Source organism: Tyto alba, unplaced genomic scaffold, assembly GCF_018691265.1.
Source record: "Tyto alba isolate M040663 unplaced genomic scaffold, T.alba_DEE_v4.0 Super-Scaffold_13, whole genome shotgun sequence".
In the NCBI taxonomy this organism is placed as follows: domain Eukaryota; kingdom Metazoa; phylum Chordata; class Aves; order Strigiformes; family Tytonidae; genus Tyto; species Tyto alba.
Window position 1 is genome coordinate 40,914,918 of NW_024881275.1, and position 24,316 is coordinate 40,939,233.

The 24,316-nt window shown below is 40.4% G+C and overlaps 1 protein-coding gene across 1 annotated transcript in view; it reads right to left on the bottom strand.

The window, feature by feature from the left end:
• The window catches only part of ROR2 (receptor tyrosine kinase like orphan receptor 2), a 156,927-nt gene extending 146,944 nt beyond the window's left edge, over window positions 1-9,983 (bottom strand). Inside the window, exon 1 of the mRNA XM_033008937.2 lies at window positions 9,718-9,983. Within this exon, the coding sequence (XP_032864828.2) occupies window positions 9,718-9,835 (118 nt within the window). The 5' untranslated portion in view covers window positions 9,836-9,983. The remainder of the gene's footprint in view (window positions 1-9,717) is intronic.
• Between the last annotated feature and the right edge of the window lie 14,333 nt (window positions 9,984-24,316).

Consider the following 24,316-nt stretch of genomic DNA (forward strand, 5'->3'; position numbering starts at 1 on the left):
GCTTTAGAAAAACAGGTTGGATTACTATTTACAATTTCAGATATTGATACCCAAATTCACAGAGTTTGCAAAACCAAGCATGAAGAACAGACCCTCTCAAGATACTTATTAACTACTGCTTCTGGTCTGGCTGGAAATACTTTAAAAAAAAAAAAAAAATCAATTTGTTGCATCAAATTGCTTCCAGGCAGAGCTAGGAAGCACAGTTCTTTTTCAAATTAAAACAACAGCAGATATATTTTCCTCATGTAGGTTTGATTCAGATCCTGTTCAAGCTTGTAATTTTATATACATAATACCCCTATCCCCTTTATAAGGGATTCTGATCTGTCATGAAAGGAGTCATCATTAGCCACCACTATAACTACAATTTTAAAAATAATTTTTAATGTTTAATCTCACCCTTCATATTGAGATCCTAGGGTACCACAAATAATTTTTATTTCCCATTCCCCTGTAGAGGAATTTCTTAGATGAGCATAATTTGGTTTCTCTGTCACAGACCCCTCCCCTTTTTTCTTTTCAACTTTATGAAAAAAATGTTTCATGTATCTTCTAAAGGAGAGTGATTTGTATTTCTCAACAGAAGGTTGTAAGATTTAAAAGAATAATTACAGCTAGTTGCTACAAGATCCTTGTTATTTTCAACTCAGAATATTTAAATATTCAAATAGCACACTGAAGGCTTTGGTAGATCTTTAGAACCTTCACAAAACCCTCCTTTGGTCCATTTCATTGTTCATGGTACCAAAACATGTCCCATGTTTTATTAACACATTCAATTTCAAATGAGCATTCATTCTTACCCAGTACAATACAATACAAAACTCACTGGAATTCTAAAATTCAGCTTAAGCAACAACTGCTGGAGATTCAACTGCTCAAGCACAAAGAGAAATGACAAAGAGTATCTGTGGTAAGAATAACTACCTGAAAACTAATTAAGCACTTGTTTGTAGACTAGACTTTCAAGGCAGATGAGATTTTTCTTATTTAAACCCCACTGGTTCAACTCAGCTCTGCAGAATCCAAATCTTAGAGAGCCATCAGTTATAATGATACTATGAAATTGTCTCTAAAATTTCTAGCCTACGTAATTATGTTACTATTTCTGCCTATCACATTTTCTATCTCCCAGAGCACAGTCCCACAGCGATTTAGGCTGCTCGGCGCTAAGGCTGCTGTGTGCTGCCCCCCCAGCCACCCGCTCCGGCCTCCCCCGTGCCAGCCCTGGGGCTGCTGGGGGACAGGAGGTAAGCCAACGCAGGCAGTCCAGCCAGTACGGGGTTGGATTTTGCAGGGCTTATTTTTGTCCTGTCAGCTCTCTGCCACAGAGTTCACATAGTTTGCATTACTTGACAATTATACCTCAGGGTAGGCGTACCTCAAGGCGACTTTTTATAAAGAAAAATGCTTCTCTAATATATCAGCAAAATGTGAAAACCAACACACATTTAGAGTCAGAACAGAACTATTACTGCCTGAAAGAGTATACAATATTGTATTTGGGTTATCTATCTAAAACCTGTTGGCATAGCCTTTATCTGCCTTTTTATGCTTTCAGTTTTTTAAGAAGAGATCAAGTTTACCATATACAGAAACATCCCTGCCACATTATTAGCTCTAGTATTATTGGGTTTTTTCTATAACACAATTCTGCCATGTCACTTTTCTGAACTAGAAACAACCACAGTAAAACCATCTGTTAACTTATCTCCCAGAATGCACACACTCATTTTAAACACTACGAAATCTCAGCATTCTCTTTCCATTGTATAGCTTCTTGATAAAACTTCACTATGATCAAGTATGTAGAAAATGTTATATAGCATCTGGGCCACTTAAGCTTTCAAGCAGTTTTGTTTATTATTAGTTCATACAAGAGATTCACAGAACCTATTTTAAAGTAACTAAGTAACTTTGCTGTTATAGTCCTAGGCTGTCAAGTAATGCCATTTTTTTTTTCTCATTTTGTGATCGTGCTTTATTCAGCAAAACTTTTTATAAACTCATAGGAGTAATTTCTCATGCAAATCCAGACAAATCCAATGAATGTTTTCAGAACTGTCCTTCTTGGCTTCTTCCTTTCAGAGATGTCTTATTCTTCTAGTGTCAGACCTTTCTTTGTTCTACATCCACAAGAACAAACCAGTGAGGCCCCACAACACCTTCACCTGATGAAAGGTGGCATTGCTGTGACTCAGACCTCCTGTCCCTCAGTGTGCAGTCCCTTCTGCCAACACTGGGGATCCCACAGACAACTAGTTTTATCATAGCACTCTCACATGGACTTACTGTACCAGTAACATTATTATTTCTTTATATACCTGTACCTCATTGGAAATCCAGTCACTGGCCAGGGTTAGGCAGTGATGTAGTCAATTATGAGAGCTTGCAATACAAGACAAATTTAAGACAGAGTATACAGAGAAATAGACAGAAGTGACCAGCACAATAGTACACAATTAGCCTAACCTTTAAATGAGGGATTGCTAGAGACATCACAAAGAAGGATAATGGTTAGTTTTGCAGGTATTTATGGGAAGCTCCTATGAAGCACGAAGGAAGAAACTAGGGAAGCGTGTGACAGAGACCAACACCGTGAGCTAAATGAAGATTGATTAATTCTGCTGTTAGAAGATGCCACTACTGCTGTTATTCCCATCCTCCTCCCATCTGCACAGGAAAACTCTCTTGTCAAAGGCAAGCATTAAGTGACCTAGTGAAATAGGTGACCTTTCTGCTAAACTCCAGCTTAGTAACATCACTGCAGAAGTTACAGCCTCCTCTGGCCTGCTGGCAGAGCTGCTCATATGAGAGACCTCTGATCCAGTGAACTCAAAATCAACCGGGTTAGCTTGGACCAAGCAAACTGCAGGATTTTGCTGATGTTATCTGAAACAGGTTGCTGAATGTCCACTCACTGCTCTGACAGTAAAGTTGGGAGGGGTAACATCCCAGAGAAAGGAAATGATGCAGAGCTGGGGAGGGGGAGGAGGTAACTTCTTTTAACAGTACATTTAGATATGAATGATGCCTGGCCATGTGCAAGAAAAAAAGTACAATAGTTACACCTTAAGGGCCTTAGAAGTGAAAGATTAATGACTTGCAAATAGAAATGTACTTAAAGAATCATTTTAAGATCTTGCTGTGAAACACAGCTCAAATGCCTGAGCTGTGCTCCGAGTTAACCTGCTCCTAAGACTTTTCTGTGCTGGTTATCTCTGCCCCTGACCTTTGTTCTTCAGAAAAACCTTTTATGTCTCCTTTACATCCAAGTTACAGGTAAAAGATCTATCTATCTGTTATAGACAGGGAGGAAAGAAAGCTTCTCTGCTTGTGCAGGAGCCTGCCAGTCTCATTTGTTTGCATTGAGCAGAGTTCTGTGATTCTTCTTTTAGGCTTACATATGATTAACTGATTTTTGTTTACAGTTCATATGATATAGAAGAGAGTGTTTCCAACTAGCAGAAATCAAATTTATTATTTTCAACCACAGGTTTTATACTTTTTTTTTTTTCCCTAAAGAAACAGGGATAAAATTCTTCCTGTCTTTTGCTGTGTCTGTCCTCTATCTACTCTACAGTTGAATATGTGACTGCATTATTACTTTGCTAAAGAATTAGTCCATTGGTAGTTTGATTTATGGTTCAACTAGACAGCTGTGTATGTTGTTTTCAGAAGTAAGACTTCACAATTTTAGGAGAACTTTAACAGAATTTATCCTCTCTTTATAAAACCAGTCAAATCATTCTACTTATATACACAATACCATGGAAAAAATATTACTGCATTAAACTACCAAAAGCAAGGAAAATCATGTATAGAAGCCACTTCATCTTGAAATAATACTTACCAGATGAACTGTTAAAGGAACAGCCTAGAGCAATGTTGATGAGGACAAGGGGCAATAACTTGAGTTACAAAAATAAATGATTGTGCTGCTTATATAAAAGGAAGTGTCTCAACAGAGCAATTAGAAGGCAGGAATCTAAGTTCAGTAGAGGTTTCATACGTACAACAATATACAAGTGGGGATTTTTCATTCAAGAAAGAATACTGAATGTGTGTTTGTTGTTTCTCTTTACAAGTTCACATCACCTTGAGGTGGAAGTATCAAATCTAAAAGGTCCTTAGACACATCTCCCAACGTGAAATCGATGGAGAGCTCAGTGACAAAATACATATGGGTACTCAATCTAATCTCCTTATTGGACTATTCACACTTTAAAAGTAGACACTGGCCACACTGGGGTCCAGAGCAGTTTCCCACTGATTTCACTTTGTTGTTCCTGTAAGCAGTACTCTCACAAAACATCTTCCTGTTGCTTCAGCAAAATCAATATAGTGGAAAAATAAAATGTCTTCTCTCTTTTCTTTGTGCTAATTCTCTGTTCACCTCTGCCCACATAGTCTTTCATTCCTCCAAAATCCTTCTTTCTCATGGTTACCTTCCAGGTAGAGTCTGCTTGCCGATTTAACTAAGCAAACAAAGAGCCTCAGGTGCCTGTGAATCTGCTTCCTCACAACCACGCAACCCTTAGGGGTTGTCAGTCGGCTCTGCTCTGGACTCAGAGGAAACATAATACGATGTTTATTCTTCAAATACCTTCTACTGAATCAGTAATATCGTGATATCCTTCCTCTTCCATCAGCTATTGTATACCACACTTCTTCACCATCACAGACAGAAAGCATCAATGTAAGTGAAGACTAATTCAATCAGCAGACAGCAGGATAGTCCTTTTGTTTCAAGAAGTGGTGCACGCTATCAATACATGTGCACAACAGCTCACACAGATACACACAAGCACCAGCTCAGCAGCATGGAACTGCCTATAGGATATCTCCACCATTCTTCAGCAGGCTTTGAAAGACCAGTGCCACCACCCTGTGAGCTAGCTAAGCCTAAGGTAGGTGCAATACATCTACTTACCCCCATCACAGTAACAGTATACCATTAGTAACACGCATTTCTAGTGTAATTTCTTGTTTTCACCGAAATTGCAATGCAAAATTGTTTGAGTTCTTACAAGACAAAGTCATAAGCTATAGCTAAGAGATCACCTTGACTTTCTGAAAATCATCTTTTACTGCCACCAGAAGAGTCACATACAGCCATTTTTAGTTTCAAAAAGATCACCAACCAGCATCATTTAGGGAATAAAGTAGAAACCCTTCCCCAAACTAGGTGAGGAGGACAAACTGGTGTAAAGAGAAAAAGGTTGGTTGGAAGTCAAGTCTGTGGAGAACATCAGAAAAACTATCTAGTAGGATGCTTGCAAATGAATATTAGTGCATGGCAAAGGCTTGGAAAAAAAGTAAATACAAAAAGCTAGTAACAAACCACTTACCTTTTAGACAAAACCAGGAAGAAAGGCAATCATTTAAGTTAAATTGTTGCTTGTCCCAAACTGTTACTAGCAATGCTGCAGCATTCAGCAGAATGAGTAACAATTAAAGGCAGGATTAACAAACAGTGCATCTTCTTTCAGTGCAGCAAAATCCTGTTGTTCCTTTGCTTTGAAGCTTTAACTACTTTGTAGTCACTGGATTAGAAGACTTGAGGACTTGCATACTTTCCAGACATGCTGAGCCTAATGACAACTTCCTTTACAAAGCAACAGCCTCACAATGAATAAACAAACTTAAATACCAAGCCATCCTTTGCACAGAGAACATAGTGACAGATGCTATAAATTAGACAGAATACTGTAAGTAGCATTTCTTCCCTCTGAGAAACCACACAACACTGAACATCTATAGAAAGATCTATGTATAAAAACCAATGGAATTTGCTTAATATTTTTTCTTTGCCTGCAATGTTCAGAATACAAAGAGGCTCTTTAAAATAAATTCTCCCCATCAAAAGTATGATTAAAAACTTCAGATGCTGACTGCTTCAAGCTGACACTTTTACTGAAGATAAAATGTGAATTTAAGACTGAAGATAAGCCATGAAGAAGACTCTACAAGTCTTCCATACAGATTCTTGTAGTTATCAAACAAAACTCAGTATTTATTACCATTCTTTCCCTTACATTGCATTCCCATTGGCTAGTGGGCTAAGACTGTCAGTTTTCTAATTAGTGGTCAAATATATTTGCATGCCAATGACAGTTCTGAAAGCTACTCACACTTTACACGAAGTGCAGTGAGATTAGAAAAAAAAAATATTAGCTTTCCTCCAAACAACCTGAAGCTCACTAAACAGGATTAAATTTGCCTCCTCTGTCAACTGTTCCTCATCTTCCTGCATCTTACATTTCTATTTACAGCAGAAACAAAGATTAAGCAGAAAACTGCAATTCCATTAGAAATGCTTAATATAATAAAGAAACTCGAGGGGAAAAAGCCATTCAGTGGCAACCCTTGACCTAAGGATAAACTTCACCACTAAACTACCTAGCGATTTAATTAATGATAGAAAAGGTTTGATTAAGTTTTGACCTAAAAATAATGTCAGTTGATGTAATTTATTAAAAGCTATGTGAAGACTTCTTGTATTCAAAGTTCTATCAACTTTTACCAGGTGACCTACTTACAATTTCCAGAGCTGAATCTCATTTATTAAACTCAGGAGGGAGCTATATCTAAATCTCATGCAACTTCAAAGATTCAAGTGGTTTACAACTTTCTGTAGTTAAGCATTTAAAGGCATTCAGAAGTAATCCGTACTTGTATTCATTTCTCCACTAACATTGTACTCTAAGAAATCAGGCTTCTCTCTTTATAAAATTAAGTAGAAGTTTACAAACTTCAGGGTTTGCAAAACCAACAGTTACCATCATGCTTTCATTCCCAGACATTCTGTTGACAGAACTGTTTTGGTTTTTGTTTTTTTTTTTTTTTTTTTTTTTTAAACACAATGTTCTGCATACTCCGCAAGTCACGTGAGTATTAACTTCAGGTTCATTAAACATCCTTTCCTATTTAATGGTAAGGGGGCAAAAGTCTATAAGCCGAGTACTTTGCTCACGACCAGTTCCAACAAGTGACCATCCTCCTGGTTTCTTCTGCCTCTCATTTGGTCACATTGTAAAGCCAACACTGGAAAGGCTGAAATAACATTTTCAAATATAAACGTTTAGAGGGAATGTAGATTAACAAAGTCTCTGTCCACCCTTAAGCAAATCTAATTAAACAGAACACCGCTTAACAACAGAAGTACCCCAGTGTGTATTGCTGTGATTATGAGCTCTCAACCAGTGTGGCACATTCAGCGAAGAAAATGGAGTCTGACTTCGCGCCTACCGAAGCGTAACGAATCCACGCTTTCCACAGGTAGCTGAGGCGACTCTCACAAGCCCGTTTACGGGGTAGCATTAAAAAATAAACTCGTAAAAATCCCCAAATCCTCTGCCGGTGGCACTTTGTGATTTCCACCCCGCCTCTGAGAGGCTGGAACGGCCTCCCCCGGCCCCCGTCAGGCAGGGAGCGCAGCGCCGCTGCCCGACACAGCAGGCGGAGCTGGGGTGAGCCGCCCGGCCCGCAACACGCCCTCCCCCCTCCCCAAAAAAACACCCCCCACGGCAGCTCCGCGCTGGGCCAGGCGGTGGCCGGGGGGCTGCGGTTGGGGCTCCGGTGCTCCCCGGCTGTCGGGCGAGGGAAGGGAAGGGAGCTCCCGGGACACCCTCCTGCACACCTCCCTGCCGCTGCGTCCGAAAACCAGATCCAGCTGCTCGAGAAAGAAGGAAGAAAGCGGGGATGGGGACAGAAAGCCCAGTATTGGTTTTACACCTCCCGCAGAGGACGACCGGCCCGCCCGGCCGGGAGAGCCACGGAGCCCGGGACCCCGCAGGAGGGGCAGGGCGGCGGGGAAGACCTCGCAATTTGTTAGCGGGCCCCCCTTCAAAGGGAGCAATAAAAGCACTAGGAAAAATAAACGCGACGGGCACTGACCCCAAACCCGCGAGCTATAACACGCTCGCCCCCCGCCCTCCCCCCGGAAACACCCCCCCGCTCCCAGACCTCTAGCTTTCTGCTGACCCTCTCCCTTCACGGTAATGCAACAAATGGCAAGACCTAGGACCCCGGAGCTGAATAACAGGAAATACAGGCATCTGTCACCTCCTGGGGAGAGGTAAATGGATTAGCGAAAGCAACAAAGGGAAGAAAAGCCCTTTCAAACGTGCAATTGATTAACAAGTCCCCTCTAATCTGCAGCATCACTGTTTTTCCTTAAAGACATCATCGGTCTCCTCCTGCACTTAGGTGCAATTAAGTTAAAGGCAGGAAAGGCGGGGGAGGAAGGCGCTGCTGGCCCGCCGAGCTCCCGCGCTGCCCGGTGGGGTCAGCACGGGAAGGGTTACAGACCGGGCATGGAAATGGTGCCGCTGTCATCGCCTCCCTCAGCCCCTGGGCAAAGCGCCCCGGGAAGGAGTTGGTGAGCAAGGTTTATCTGCTGCAGAGGGGGAGAGGGCAATTTTCCAGAGAATGGTTTCAGGAAAGATCAAAGAGCTGAATGAAGCCCGCAGCTCCTAGCTCCCCGGTGCATTTCACTTCCCAGGGAAAACGAAAACGTTAAACCTCCCTTTTCTGCTCTGAAAGCACCACACATCGTAAGCGTGCGCGGAGGGGAGGAAAGAGGGGGGGTGGAAAAAAAAAAAAAAAAAAGTTTATGCGGCTTCTTTTACAGGAACTGTAACTCTTACACCATCACGGCTCTCAAACCCTACACGCTCCCCAAGGTCCCTATAAATCACGGCGCTCGCCTCGGAGATGCCGGACAGACTGGCAACTGTTCAGCAGCCGCACTGCCGCTGCCACGGCGCAAGGTCAGATGTTAACGAGGGCGGTTTATTCAGCCCTAAAAACAATCGCGGAGCTCGTTGAACCGAGTCCTAGTGTTCCCTGAGCCCAGAGACTGACCTCCTCAGTCCCCGAGGGTCGGCCAGGTACACAGAGGAAATGGGAACCCTCTAAAGCTCAAAAACACACAGGAAGAGACCCCGCCGAGCCCCCATCAGCTGCAAGCACGGCGGCTGCCCCGTCGCCCACTCAACCTTAATCCCCCCCTCCGCCTTCCTCCTGGATCCCGCTGAGATTCTGGCAACACTCAACGGCCCAAATAATAACACATTATTATAACCACTCTGAGGGGAGGGCTGGAGGGCGGGCGGAATGAAGGAGGAGGCTCCCCTCATTGCTATCCACCCTCGGCAACAACAAAACCCCGAACTTTTCCTTTGTTTTCTCCTTCTTTCCCCCTCCCCCCCAGTCGCCACCAAGCAGCCTCGGTGCGCTGAACCGACCGAGGAGAGGCACGAAGCCCCCGCCGCCGGAGCCGGGCAGGGGTGCCGGGATGCGCTGGGGCAAAAAGTTTTGGCAAGCCCTCCTCAGCGCAGCCAGCGCTGCCATCGTCTCCCGCCAACCCCCGCCCCCTAGTTAAAACAAACAAACAAACAACAACAACAACAAAAAAAAAAAAAAAAAAAAAAAAAAAAAACAAACCACAAACCCAAAAACCAAACCGCAACATCATGTTTCCATTTTGCCGAGAAGTACAAAACAAAAAAAAACAACAACAACAACAAAAAAAGAATACGTACTCAACATCACCCACCAACTGGGGATGCTGGCGGCTTCGCCGGTCCCCAATGAATACGCGCAACTCTCCTAGAAACACGCGCAGCTTTCCCTGTCTCCCCTCTCCCGCACACCCCTTCCCGAAAAGCAGCAGCACCCTCCCCTCCGGCCGGGGGTCCCGCTCCTTACCTGCCGCACGGAGGCGGAGGAGTGAGGCGGCCGCCAGCAGGGCCAAGAGGCGTCCCGCCGCCCCCCGCCGCCCCGCCGGGGCCGGGGCCGGGGCCGGGGCCGGGGCCGGGGGGACCATGCTGCCCGGCCGGCCGGCCGCCGCGGCAGAGATCCCGCGGGGAAGCAGCGCCTGCGGGCGGAGCGGGGTCCCCGGCCGGTGCCGCTGCCGCTGCCGCGGGGGCTCCGCGCTGCCGCAAACTTCTCGGCACCGCCGCCCCGGCCCTGCGCTCCCGCTAACGGACTGTCCCCGACTGGGGGCGGAGGAAGCCGCGCTCCTTTCCCCTCCTCCTCCTCTCCTCCTCCTCCTTTCTCCTCCCTTCTCCTCCTCCTCCTCCTCCTCCTTCCCCAGCATCCCAACGTCACTCGGGACAGACCCGGCGCAGGGCTGGGGAGCGGCGCCGCGCCGAGGGGCGGACGGGGCGAGGACGGTCCCTGCGCTCCGGCACCCTCTGCCGGGGGCAGCCCCCGGCCCCGGGGGAGCCCGCACCCGCCCTTCCCGCCGCACACGGGCAGGGGGGGCCTCGGCCACCCCCAGGAGCCAGCAGGGCTTGCGCCCCCTCTGAAGGGCGAGTCCTCACCCCAGCAGCCTCGGGAGCCTTCAAGCTTCCTTACAAAATTCCCCAATGAAACAAAAACAAGCGGCCGGGGGTGGGGGTAGGTGGGGGTGGGGGGTGGAAGGGAGGCGGGGGGGTGGAAGGGAGGGGGTGTCGACCAAAACCATGACTGCATCTGTCCTTTTCCTCCTTCCTCCTCGCTGCACAGCTGACGGCTTTTTGCACCCACACAGGATTAAGTGGTGGAAGACAGGTACTCCTGCCCCAAAACCTCCGGGGACGGCAGTCCCACAGCACGCACCCCAGGAGGCAAGGGCCGCCGCGACTGGGATCTTCCTCTCTCCTCTCCACCGGTTCTCTCTTGTTACGGTGTCAAAAGTGATTTTTACTTTATAACAGGCAGAAAATTATTCTGCTCCCAGTAAAGCTTCAAAACATTTTACAGTTATTTACCGCCAGAAATAAGGGCATTCTGAGCACAATTTAAATATTCTTTTCAAAATCTTTTTTAACTTACAATTTTTGCAGTTCAAAGAACTCAGTACTCTAAGATAATGCAGAACTGTGAGCAGGCATCTAACTACGTCATATAAACCCCAAGAACACAGTAACACCCGAGTATTTGACATATTTTTAAAGTTACAATTTAGCAGTAAATTTAATCAGATGTCTTCTCTAGAACCCCAACATTTCCATTGTTTTAGACTTCATTTCTAAAGATTTGACGTTGAGTGGTGCTTAATACATACAGATCCCTCTAAGTTCTTCCCCAAATCAAGCTCTAAATTCACAATTTGTTAAATTAATTTCCCATTAAATTTACTTCTTATTGCAAACAAAGGCTAATGCTACAACATGTTATTTCTTCCTGCTTTTGCACCCTGTTTCTTTTCTCTCAGGTCTTCAGCTCCATCTTGAACATTCTTCTGGCACCTAAGGATGTCAAAGAGAGGTCCTGATCCCTCTTTGGCAGGAATGCAGGACTGACTGAATTCAGTCCCTTGCCATCACAACAACACATTTTATAATCCCTTTCATAAACATTTGAAACCTGATGTAAAAATAGTGAAGATCTTTTTTATAAGTGACACTCTTTAGATTAAAGGCTGCTCCAGACCTTGCCTCTTTGATGGTTATAAATCTACTCTTATTTTCCAGACTATATGTATTCATGACCAGTTTATATTCTTTATCTCCCGTGCCACTGTTATCCTTTCAGATAAATAGCTTCCCACTTCCCCTCTCTGTGGTGTAAAATGACCAGAATCACACCTCAACCTTTTTTTTTTTTTTACACTAAGAAAGCCCACATTTTAAAATTTCATCTAAAATGATCAGTTCTGCATTCCCTGTTCACTGTAATCCTTTTTCTTGCCACTCTGCCTACTCCCCCATTCCCCTGTGTTTTTGGCAGTCTGGTTTAATCTATCTGAAGATGTGTGGCTTGAGCTCAGCATAGTATTAGAGATGGTCCCTCTACCAGAGCACTTCTAACTTCCTTTTGTTGCTGAAAAGACTAACTGATACATCCTGATAATTACAACACCTTTCCAGTTACAGATATTCTATAATATGTTAGAAAATCTATATCTTCTCTTTCTTTATTGTTTCCAGTATGCAGATAACTCCATTAAAATTCTACATGTCCTTGAAAATCCCCTTTCCACACACACACCCCTTTCTTTTTTTTTTTTTTTTTTTTTTTTGTATCTCAGGTCATCAAGACCAGTTCTTTCTGGAAGACATCCTGCTCCATTTTTGTTAAAGAATAACTCTTGGCTCTGCATCAACAAAAAAGTTTGGCTGCCACTGATAATGTGTCCTAAGACTTTTGTGTATACATTCTATTAAATATCAGAGATCAATAGTGAAGAGCATCCCTCCACCTAATAGTTTGCAAATAAAAATTTCTTGTTTTCCCATCTTTTGCCAGCTCATCATCCACCTTACTATTTATCAAGGAATCCTCATAAGCTTCATCTTAACCCATAACTTTCAATATGGAAGTATATCAAATGTTCAACTCAAGTCCACATGAATGAGATCTAGTACGTCCTTTGTTTTGAAAATTACTGAAAGGAAGCTATTAACGTCACCTGACATGATATCTCTTTAGTAAACAAGCTTTATTCTATTAACTTCCATGAATTTATTTTTTCTTCCAAACTCTGTTCCCGAGCTTTATAAATTCCTGAGGCCAAACTGATAGACCTGTAGAAATCTGGATGACTTTTTCTCACTCTTCACGAATATCATCTACAGAGCTGAACAAGGCCTTGATCTCTGGGGAAATGGGCAAGACCACATAGCCGCATAACGTGATACAGGAAGCATATGCAGCACATGAGCTGAGGATAACAAAAAGACTATATACTCTCCTGCTCCTCTTCAAAATAAAGTAGTTACTTGCCACTGGCTATAAGTCACCAGTGTGTTTGTTATTTCCCAGTTACACGATCATGCATCTCCTTCAGTAGCTTACATGGGAGGGGTGGGGAAAGAAAAGGGAGAAAAAATACTAAAGTAGATAGGCCTGCAGTTTAATGTATTCCTCTCCTTTCCCCCATTTTTATTTTATTTCACAATTCTGGCAACATCTGCTGTTTGGTTGTGATGATAAGCATGCTTCTTGTTATGTGATGGGATTAGTTATCTAATGCAGGGCACTAGATGAACTCAGTGCCAAGAAGTGTGACCAAGAAGCTAAAGCAGAGACGCTGCTGTGGCTTTTACAACAAAATTTAATTGGTTAAAACCTGTAGCATCTACGTGCCTAAAACCTTACAAGCTCTGAGTCTATGTTCATCTGGAGCTTATGATCATCCAGCTGAGTTTCTTACCTTCCAAACATAACAGGGGATAAAATTGCTTACATAAATTAGTCTACATTTTGCCTAATCCTCCCAATAAATAATATTTTGCTTTTTTTCTCTCATGATCTCAAAAAATCTCACAAAATAACTAGAATATGGGTCCAAACAATTTTTGCATTTGAGAATAAATTAGCAATTGATAGAAACTTCAGTTGTGAACTATTTTTTTCTGACTTAGCAGGGAAAACTGGTTATGTTATGAAAGCTAAATGACTAGACCAAGTTAGCTACTATGAATTCAAGTCTCCTTCATAGCCACAAATGATTTTGTCACTGACCACAAAAACTGCTATTTCATATTTCACATTTGCAGGGAGAATCACTCAGCAGGACTGAGGTGAAGTCACTGCAGCGAAGAAACCACAGTAAAAATTCTTGCTTTGTGTCGTAGAAAAATATGTACAGCAGGCAGAGAAGCATGGACAACTACACATTTCTTCTGAGTTGGTTCACCCTACTGGTGTAAGCCATTAGAGTGCTCCCTTGTGTTCTGCAGCATATGGTCCCAAACTGTTTTGTCACTATTTGACAAAGAAAAAGCTGTGCATGTATTTGTTTACATGACCATATGGTACATGCCTGATAGGAGTAGTTGAGAGCAACGGGCAAAGCTTGAATTCAGCCTGAACTTGCTTGGAAATCTCTGACAGAATTTGGATGGATTCCCTTTGCCATGTGTGTCTGTTTTCATAATAAATACAACAAAAGCAACTTTAAAGAAAATGTAAGATCACATGTGGTTCAAACTTTAAGGTCTCGGTGTTCCTATAATCATTCTACAGGATTATGTAAGTTTTAATTGATGCACTATCTTTATTCAAAAAAAATAATTCCACACCTGATCTTTGTATTCTTATGATGAAAGCAGCTCAGAAAACATTATTGCAAACACTAACTACACACTTCACATTTGCAGGATCAACTCTTGGGCTTTCTTCTACAATGGTAAAGTACACCCCACAGAATTCTGCTATGGGCCAAAACTGAAAAAAAGGATTTGGGCACCAAAAATAGGATTCAAATGGGCTTCGGACACCCAACTCCAAATTTGTAACCCAAAAATGTATCTGCTTAACCTTTAATATCTTGTTAGCTGTCTCCCATTTGTTGTAAACATGCCTTGCACACCACACATTTATACATTGCCAGGACTGGCCCAGCTGTAGCAAACAAATGCCCAGTTTCACTGAGGTCCAGAAACTTTGCTGGCACAGTCCTTGCAGCTCTTGACAACCCGTGCCTGATTCTGACCACTGAAACAGTTCTAGTCTCTGTCTTCTGAAAAGCACATCTTGGAAGGAAACTGTGGTGATGCTACTCAGTGTTATGCTCTGGTCCAGCAAATACCAGCCTAGTGTGTGAAGAGCTGGTCTCTTGACCTTTCTCAACATCTAGGCCTTTGGGGAGTGACTTGGCCACTATGCAGAAAAGCAGAACACACTCTACCCCTCTTACTGAAGCTGTGCTGTTGTGTGTAAACGAACGTTAGAGTCCTGGGATAGAAGTGAGAAGGGGACAAGGGGAAGCCCAGCTGTGTGTCTTGGGCCCTAAGCAAGGTGTAGGAAGTCTACGAGACAGGTCACTCTGATAAATGTTACAGTTAGGGAATCACTGAATAAAACCAAAATTAGTTTGGGAGCAGCCACCCAAAGAACTGTGTATTCACAGTCTACCTACACATTTCTGATTTTTTTTTTTTTAATGAAACTTGTAACTATCAAAATAAAAAACAAGTTAAAAACCCACATCAGAAATTCTTTTCCTCTACCAAAAGCAAAATAGTATCATGTTTTGATCCACACTTTCAGAATATTATTTATTATGTTTTAAATATACATGATACTGAGATACTTATATGTATATTAAAATAGCCACAATAAATATTTTTAAGGAAATATTTTAACTCTGGAAGGTAAAGCCCATTTCTAAATGTGCTCAGGAGTCATCTCCCTTCTTGCTTTTGTTTCCAGCTCTACACATACAAACATATCAAGCAGTATTGCCACAGAAGCCAGCCCACCGCAGAACAAACAGATCTGACAAGTATTCACATCATCAACATTCTTTCTAAAAGAAGATCACCAAGGTTATTTCTCATGACTAGATCCACCAGAAACAATAAACACAGTTTTTCATTTATTTCTTAAGTTAGGAAGCAGACAACACTCAGAAAAATAGAGCTGAGTCCCCTAACTTGCAAAATCATACTCACCTGATGGTCTGAACATCATGCAGTGTCTTCAGACTGATGCCTTCTCAATCTTCTCTAGTCATGAAAAGGGAAATGGGGAGAAAGCTGAATCTCTCTTCTCTAGCCATTATTCCTACGGGTAAAACAATTAGAGAATGACTTATTGAAGATCAGAATCTGAGTAGAGAATGGGATTTAGGTTTCCATTATACAAATTAAACAAGAACATGAATGTCTGAATGAATTTAATTTAGAGCTCAACTAATCCTTCAAATTGTTATGATTACACTAAAGAGTGATCTTGGCAGTTAGTCTCTCATACTCCAAGAAATAAAACTGAAATTGCATTAAAAATTACAAGTGATGCAAATTTAATTATCACTTGTTGTTAGTTGTACTGAAATACTTATATGTATTTATTTTGGTTGTTTATGTCAGTCATCGCCATGGCACTTGAATGTTACAGTTTTGCAAATAACATGTGAACAATTAAAATTCTAACTCTTTAACTTATGCAGGCTCCAAAAAAAGTTCTAGCTGTCAAGCTGGAGTACCAACATGCAAACATTTGACAGATTTCAAAGTGAAAAAAGAGTGTCTATGTGCCCTTAACATCCTAAGTTACCTATTGAGTTAATATAGAACTATGAATCCATTAGCCAAGCTCTCAGTACTAGGGTACTATGTTAAGTACTTCAGTTTACAAGGCAACGGCAAAAATACAACATTTTCTCAGTGAGGCAGATAGAAGAGTGTTAGTGGAGTGTTAGTGTTAGACACCAGAGAATGGTACACTGTGCAGGATAAAAGTACAGTTCAATTTCAAAATGCATCCGATCTTTGCAAGACATCACAAAACTAGATATTGTTTTATTTTGAAAGGTTATCATCTGGGGGTGAAGGTGCCAGACAAACACTGAACTGAACAGAACTGAGAGTTTAAAAGCCAGCACCCAAGAGATATGGACTGTGGAGAAGATGAGAGCCTTGATGTGCATGTCAGTGTCTGAAAGACAGTTGTGAGGAAAGCTGGGAGAGGGGAAAGAAGAGAAGGTGAGGATTTTTTTGCTCGGTTTGGTGTGGTTTGGGTTTTTTTGTTTTGTTTTGGACTGAGTTTTTGGTGGGTTTTGTTGTGGCTGTGGTTTTTGTTTTTTTTTTTTAAAGCTAGCCTTAGTTAGAGAACAGGCAGTCTTCAACACTGTCACAAAGGGCCACAAACAGGAACCAGAACTTGCATGCTCTGTTCTCAAGAACACTTCAGAGTACTCCAGATGGGAGTCATCTTATTACAAGCTTGTCAGAAGTTCATCAAATAATGCTTGGATTTAAAAAATAAATATATAAATGGATATACTTGAGAAAGAGGTAAAATCTGAGAGAAAACTAGAAGGAGTCATCACAAGCTATTATTTCTTATGCCACAGACATGCAGTTTCTTGCAAGCCCTCTGCCTTTGCAGTCACAAAGCAGCCCCCAAATGGACAACAAATTCATTATAGCAGAGGCAGGCACTGCAATCCTGCACTAGGGATCAGTCATGTGTTAAAACTAAATTCCTCTTCTTCCCTCTTCTTCCCCAAAACTCGGGGGTATATATAGCATACAAACAAAACAGATCAAGAACAACCATGAGAAGAACTTCAAAGACAACACACAAACAGTGATGGGAACATGAATACAACTAAAATCCTTTTGGTGCTGCTGTGTTCTGTAGCATGGAGCAGATGAGTGCTGTTGAGTCTCAGTATTCATTCCCCAGTGTCTTCCCTCGGGTCTACAACACTGAGGAAGGCAGTTTGCTACATTTTTCCCTTGTCACCCACAGTCTGAACTTTAAGACTCATGAAAATAAAATTTAGCATATTGGTGAATATTAAAATACTCAGGATGCCATAAGCTAATAATGTTTTCTGCAGCATTCACATACCACTGTGCTTAAAGAATGGGAATCTAGGAAAGTGACGTGGACTCTAGTAGATGTACAGGCATGAATAAAACCACTTAATGTACACACCAAATTAGTCAACAGTAGATAAAGTAGACTTCACACTGAAGTACACTAAAGAAGATGTGATTACATTGGATTCTACTTTTGAAACATTTTAAAGACTGCATAAAGCCTTTTCTCCCCAGAGAGATTTACAAAGCCAATCAGCTGGAAAGAAAGCAACAACTGGGTCCCCAACTCCCAAATGGATCACTGAGGTCCCCTTCTATTAAAATCAGCATAGTCCTAACAAGCAAAATTATTCTAAAATAGACTTTTTTGTTATATACAATTACAAGCTTGCACTGTGTCTGAGTCAGCTATCAAAGGGTCTTGACATTGCAATGCTACTACTTGTCATATAGTGTTTTTTTCTTCTTTGTTTCACATTCTCTTTTTCAGTGCACCACTCCCATAAATACATACTTTATAAAAAATAGAAAAGTGAGATACTTCACTTAATTATTCTCATTCCCTTTACTGGAATTGGAACAATCTGAACAGTTATTTGCTACACAACTACAAAAAGGAGTCTGTGCCTTTTTTTGTCCCTCTTCTAGAACTTATTTGTTTTTATTAAAAATGGATTTTTAAATATCTAATTATCCCATCTCTCCTGTCCAGTTACATTCTTTAAATTCTGCGAGCAGAAAAACCTTTTCTAAATATATTTTCCCCTTCAAGATATCATTATCATCCTTTTTACATTCTATGTCTTTAATTCACGGAAGAGACACAAGAAGATTGGAGACTAACAATAATTAGAAAAATGATTCATGTTTTGTCTTGGGTTTAAACTGCAAGCTCAGTCTGATCTACCAAGGGAGATAGGTGATTGCCTCAACCTAGGGGCAGATTAGATAACTCTTCTGAATGAAAAGGTCTTATCTCCATACACAAGACAGTGAGAAGAAAAGGGACCAAGGCAAGTAAATCATTTCACCTTTTGTTTGGGAATCAACACTTTTGTACCTGGTCAGCTATTTTGGTGGCACCATGTCCTGTTTCACTTCAGGAATTGTGAGAATATACTTCCTGGTTTGAGTTCCATTTACACAATTAAACTTCTGCCTAATCCGAGGCTCTGCTTACAGTACCGCTCATCTGGCATCAGTCAGCATTCCCCACTTTGAGCAAACAGGCAAGGATGGATTAGGAGATCAGTCACTACTGTTTTCACCTGACAGCTGTTATTTGACCAAGATCAGACAGGAGAGAAAACTTAATTTGCTTCCTATGTTGTTCAGAAATTGCTGAGCCACAGGTTTTGATGGAGGTTTATCTCACTTGCATAACATCAGCTACTGTGCTACACAAGTGTCTACCTGCCTCCACGTGAAAGTCTCTTAAATGAACACTTCTTGATATCTATCTTTCCCAAACAGCCATAGCAGCAGCAGCAGTCAACTTCTTAAAACAAATCTGTAATTAAATTAAATAGCACAGTTAAATTAGACTCAGATGCTCTGAGCTATTGCATATATTTGATGATATCTCTGAGACACCACTGTCATTTTTGTGGAGAAGAGTTAATTTAAAAGGTCCCAGCATGTGCCAATTGCTGCCTTGTGCAACAACTAAGGTTATGCAATGCTGACCCGGCGAAACTCAGACCCTGAGTCCCCTGTCAGGTTCTCAGCAGCTACCAAGCAGCACGGCAATCAAGCCAGCTAAGAAAAATAGGAAGTGAAGAAACGGGACAACTTGTTTCCAACTCTGAGATGAAGCCCTCTGGAAATGTCAAGGATAAATGGAGAAAGTCTGAATAGCAATTTTTCTCTAGCCTGTAAACTGTGCATGATAGGGAAAGCAAATAGAATGGAAGATAATATGATTTCTTTGTGTGGTTGGTTCTGAAGTACTCAATATTTAATAGCATTTAAGTCAGACAAGATGGCATAGACTGATTTAGAAGAAAAGCTGCTGTTTAGTCTGTAACATAAAACTTACAAATGTGGTCTATTTAAACTTTGCATTTCTGTAGTTGCATAGCTTTTAATTCAACAGGAAGGGGGAAAAGACAGAATAGTTAATTGCACTTTTGAAAGGGTGTGAAAGGAATTGTGAGACTTTTTTTATATAGTGACTTACAGCGCACAGGGCTGCTCACACTGAAACCAACCTGAATGGAGCAGACTGCTTCTGAGCCACACATGGCACTAGAATAAAAACAACTAAATAAATACATCTGGGTGGAAGGAACCATGAGAAATTATTTTTTCCACTGTAAGATAGGTGAGGGAAATGGAATATTTTTTAGCAGAACTGTTGCCAATGGGGCTGAATATGAAACCTACAGCTTTCCATGGATGCTAACCTCATTGAGGAAATTTCTTCGTGAACAAGAGCTTGAGTTCATAGAACGTGGAGGTTGGATACTGGGTATTTGCATATTTTGTTAATGATGTACCACAGACATGGTTTTATATTGATTTGTGTATATTATTGAAATAAAGAACGTTACAAAATCCTCTAATGCAACCAACCACCACTATCCCAAACCTGCATTGTTTTTCCTTTTTAAGTTCTTTGGAAACAATGCAATTAAAGTATAATGAAGATGACAGAATTAACAGTGCAATAGGGAGAGATAACTTAAAACAGAGTTTTGTGTATATTCACTCTACTTCCAGTTTCTGTTTACATTTGCAATTTCATAAAACCATCTGTTATTGTATTCTCAAGCAATAAAATTCCAACAAAAATGTAACTAAAACACAAATACATTCCTCATATACAACATGTCTGAATTAATGCGAATGCTACTCTTGTAAACTTAACTTTTGTTGTCTACTTTTAGTTTACACCTCCAACATTTTAAATAGCAGAAAAGAAGCAACAGTTGTTAAGAATTTCAGACCAAAGTCCAATCAAAAAAATCTTGTCTTCAGCATTGATATTAATGCTGAAGGACTGTGATAAGACCTTAAAGTCAGCCTTCCTATTACCTACAATAAATTCCACAGAGTTCATTTTGTTTATTTAGTGGCATATAAGTTTGAGGTAATTTCTAGGACTACTTGAAGCCATAGCTTTTTCAACTTTCCTTAGCATTAGTGGGAATCATATACATGCATCAGTGGCAGGATAAACAAAAAATTAATCAATTTTTAAATAAAGAGCAGATTTAAAGATATTTCTATCAGTGCATTTTACATGACTATGCAAGGATTTTGATTTGATCCACACTCAGCAGGGGTGCCTGTTATTCAAACCATGTGGTATCTGCTTGGTATGCAGGGTATAATACTGCCGCTGTCAGCATTTGCTTTAAAATCTGATGCAATATATTACAAAGAAGATTTGAACAATCATAACTAAAGTTTGTTGGGAAGACTTGAAACAAAGGATTGAATGAAGTTGAAAACTTATGGAAACAATAAAAACTGAAATGTTATAAAAAGAAACTTAGTATCCACATGGGAACTATTCTACAACCTTCTTGGCAAATTTTAATCAGACATGCCTAACAAAAGTAATATAACTAACTTCTATATAAACAAAAACATGCATACCTTCCAGCAAAGGGATTAAACATTACAGTTAACATTTTTAGGACTACCATGAATAGGAATACTTGGTGCAATCTGATGGCATTGAATTTAGAGAAAAATGCCTAGTCAATTAGCAAAATAATTTCCAATACATATCTGTTTATCAGGTCACCTTTCATTATTTTCCACTGCGAAGACTGTATTTACATTAATGTTGATACAATGTGATTTTACCAGTTTTGTTCCATCTAGCTTTATTTGGTCTTATTAAAGCTTAAGAGAGACTTTTCTGTCTAAAACACATACACTGATAACTATAATCTTTGCAACCTACCATATTTAATCTTATTTCAAGTTTTACTATCAATGTTGCTATAATTTGATATTTAGAGAGGCCTCTCAGAAGTTATGAGGGAGTTCAGATTAAAGAGATCTAAACCTTTACTCTAAATTACACAGCAGAGAGGTGGAAGACACAAGACGTGAAAAGAGAGATTTACCTCATAATAAATATTTTGTATTACACAACCTACTGGTTCAGAGATATCCAAAGTCTTATGGAAACATGAAGATATGCAACCCAAATTTAAAGAAGCTGTGTTAACAACTTTCTAGAGATGAAAAAACTAAAACCATGGGGAGACTGACCAAAATTTTATAGAAATTGTGACAGTATGGGAAATAAAACTTTCACCTTGGATCAGGATATGAAAACTCATAACACTTTGACTTTCAGTCTGTGCTTCAGAAGATTGGCCTTCATCTACATGAAAACATTCTTCCTTCTCTACTCAAGCAGTGGAGTCTTCTCTGCCAGACTTTACTTGCATTACTTCTGACATCTTGGGAGCTAAAAAGTGTTGTGGAAGCATAAGAGCACAACTTAACATACAACATACAATGTTTCCAAACATGGAAAGAACTACAAGAATGATATTTCAGATAGTAAAGTGTATTTTGCGTTATTTATAGTGACATTAAATAAAGAAAATTAGGATTCAACTAAAAGCTGTCTGGTGTTGAGTCCTTTTGCACATTTAAGATCATAAAGATTTTAAGAAACAGAAAGAATACCCTTAACTGAGGTAAGGCTGTCTTTCTTACAGGTGTTCTCTAGTTTGCTGTAGACAGCAATCTGATAACAAGTTCCTGGGCAGACAGACCTTGACCCAGTATGATTAGACTGCAGTGAAATATTAAATTCTAATGTGACGGAGAAGTGTTTTTCACTGACATGAACAAACACTGAAGTATCCAAATTTGTTTATGAAGATGACCATAACAAAGTTGAGACTGAACTGAGGACTCGGAAAATACAGACATATATTTTTGCTGTTATAAGTTACACCAGTATTATTTTTCAGAGTATAGATTCTATCACAAATCATGAAAACAATTTTTTTTAAGGGACATGTTAGTATTAACTAACGATAGAGGTTCTGGTGACAGTGTGCTCAATTGTTCTGCTGGTAGAAGAAAAATGTATCTGAATTGTGCTTTTGTCACTTTATCTATCCCACTGATTGGCATGCACTTACTTATTTTCTTCTTTCTGTCTTCAGCATAGCCACTTGTACTTGCCAAGTCTGTGGTATAACTCTATGGAGATGTACACAAAAGGAATACGTTGAAATAGAAAACTCAAATATTTTCCTTAGTTTAATCAATGACAAAGATTATACAAAAACTTTTCTATTTCAGTTTTCAATTATTTCCCTTCCATTTGTAAGGATTATTTATTATTTTTAAGAAATAAAATATGGTTTATTAAAAAGTAATGTTGGAAGAACAATAAGAAAAAAATGTATTAATGGTAAACTCAACTGTGCTTTACTCAATGCTTCATTCTCAGCTTAGGAAGCCAGTGTCCAAAGCACAAAAGGATCAGCAAGATGTGGGGGATTTGGGACTTTCTCTTAAGAAATATTTACCCCACCTACTGTATACCTATGCCACTTACATGATATAGCATATCTTTATTTTTGTGTTAGTCAAGTGGTTGTTTTAAAGCACAAGTTTTCTTAAAAAGCAATGTTGTAGGCACTTTATTGATCATGAGGCATAAAATCAACCATCAGACATGGTATCAGAATGCATAGGTCATGTGTGTTTCTGGCAATAGCTTTCCAGTCTTTTTAGCTACTGATCAACACACCACCATACAGTAAGAAAGATGTCCAAACTGTTCTTGCTGTAAGACAATATTTGCAAAAGCAGTCACTGAATTTGATGATACAGCTTCCATCAGCAGCCATCACTCTCTGGAACTACAATCCAGTCAAACACTGCAAAGAAAACTTTTATTACGTAAACAGAATAATCCTAAAAGATATAAAATGTACCTCATCTCAGTTATCCATTCTGCACCAGTAACTTTCTTTCATTTCCTTGCTTTGATGGACCTATGTCATCAGTTTTATCCCTAATACATGACACCTCGTATTTCAGTACATCATTCCTTATATCCCAGCCCTCAGTATTCCATTGTGATTTCTGGTGAACACAATAAATCACATAGGGATAACTATTGTACCCATAGGAGGACAAAATTTGAGATCCAAATTCAAAGTCTGTTAAGTATTTCAGAATACCAGTTTGATGAGCCTGAGCAGGAAGTTCAGACAGGAGAGACCTATATCCAGAGGGATTCTGAGTGTACATGTAGTGAACTGGTTGAATCTCCAGTTTAACAATAATCCACACTCAGATAGGTACTGTACATTCTCAAACACTACCACCAAATGCAAACCCCTAAATAACTGTAAAAGTTAGTATTAGGCACACACTGCCTACTAATATGATCTGTATATACCTCAATGCTGCTGTAATTTAATTTTTACCATTGCAGATCTTTCAATACAGGGCCCTCAGAAGCTGGGATGGTGGTGGTAGAAGTTGTTCTTTAGGTTTTTCTAAATCACAAGCACTGGGAAGAAACTGCAATTGAAGCCACAGTTTGGGTATAAATAATGACTTGGACAACTGTTTTTTATTTTCATTTTTGTTTTCACTGACTGAGAATGTAAATTGAACTTTAGTGCTATTGTGCTTTGTTCTCCCTCTCTGTGAAAATGTGTTCTGCATTAAATTGCATGGATAAACTAGAACAGCTCCAAATATCACCCTCCAGTTTTTGTATATCACAAGAGCCAAGAAAAGATAGAGAATGTGCTTTTATGACCAACAGATGGTGTAACTGGTATCATAGATGTTTTTATGTCAGGGGGTCGTAGGTTCAGCCTCCATCTGGAACCTTCTCAGATCTGCTGTGTAGCTAAATGATTAAAGAAGCTATATTGGGTCAAAACCACAACCACCTGCCTGAGGGTAAAAGTATTGCTTTCTTGATCTAGCTGTTATACTACAGTTGCCTCCCATATTACAGTTCTCAAGCCAACCAAAGCAGTAGTTAATACCAACAGGATTCAACAAAATATTCAACAGCAATTTGCTCATATCCT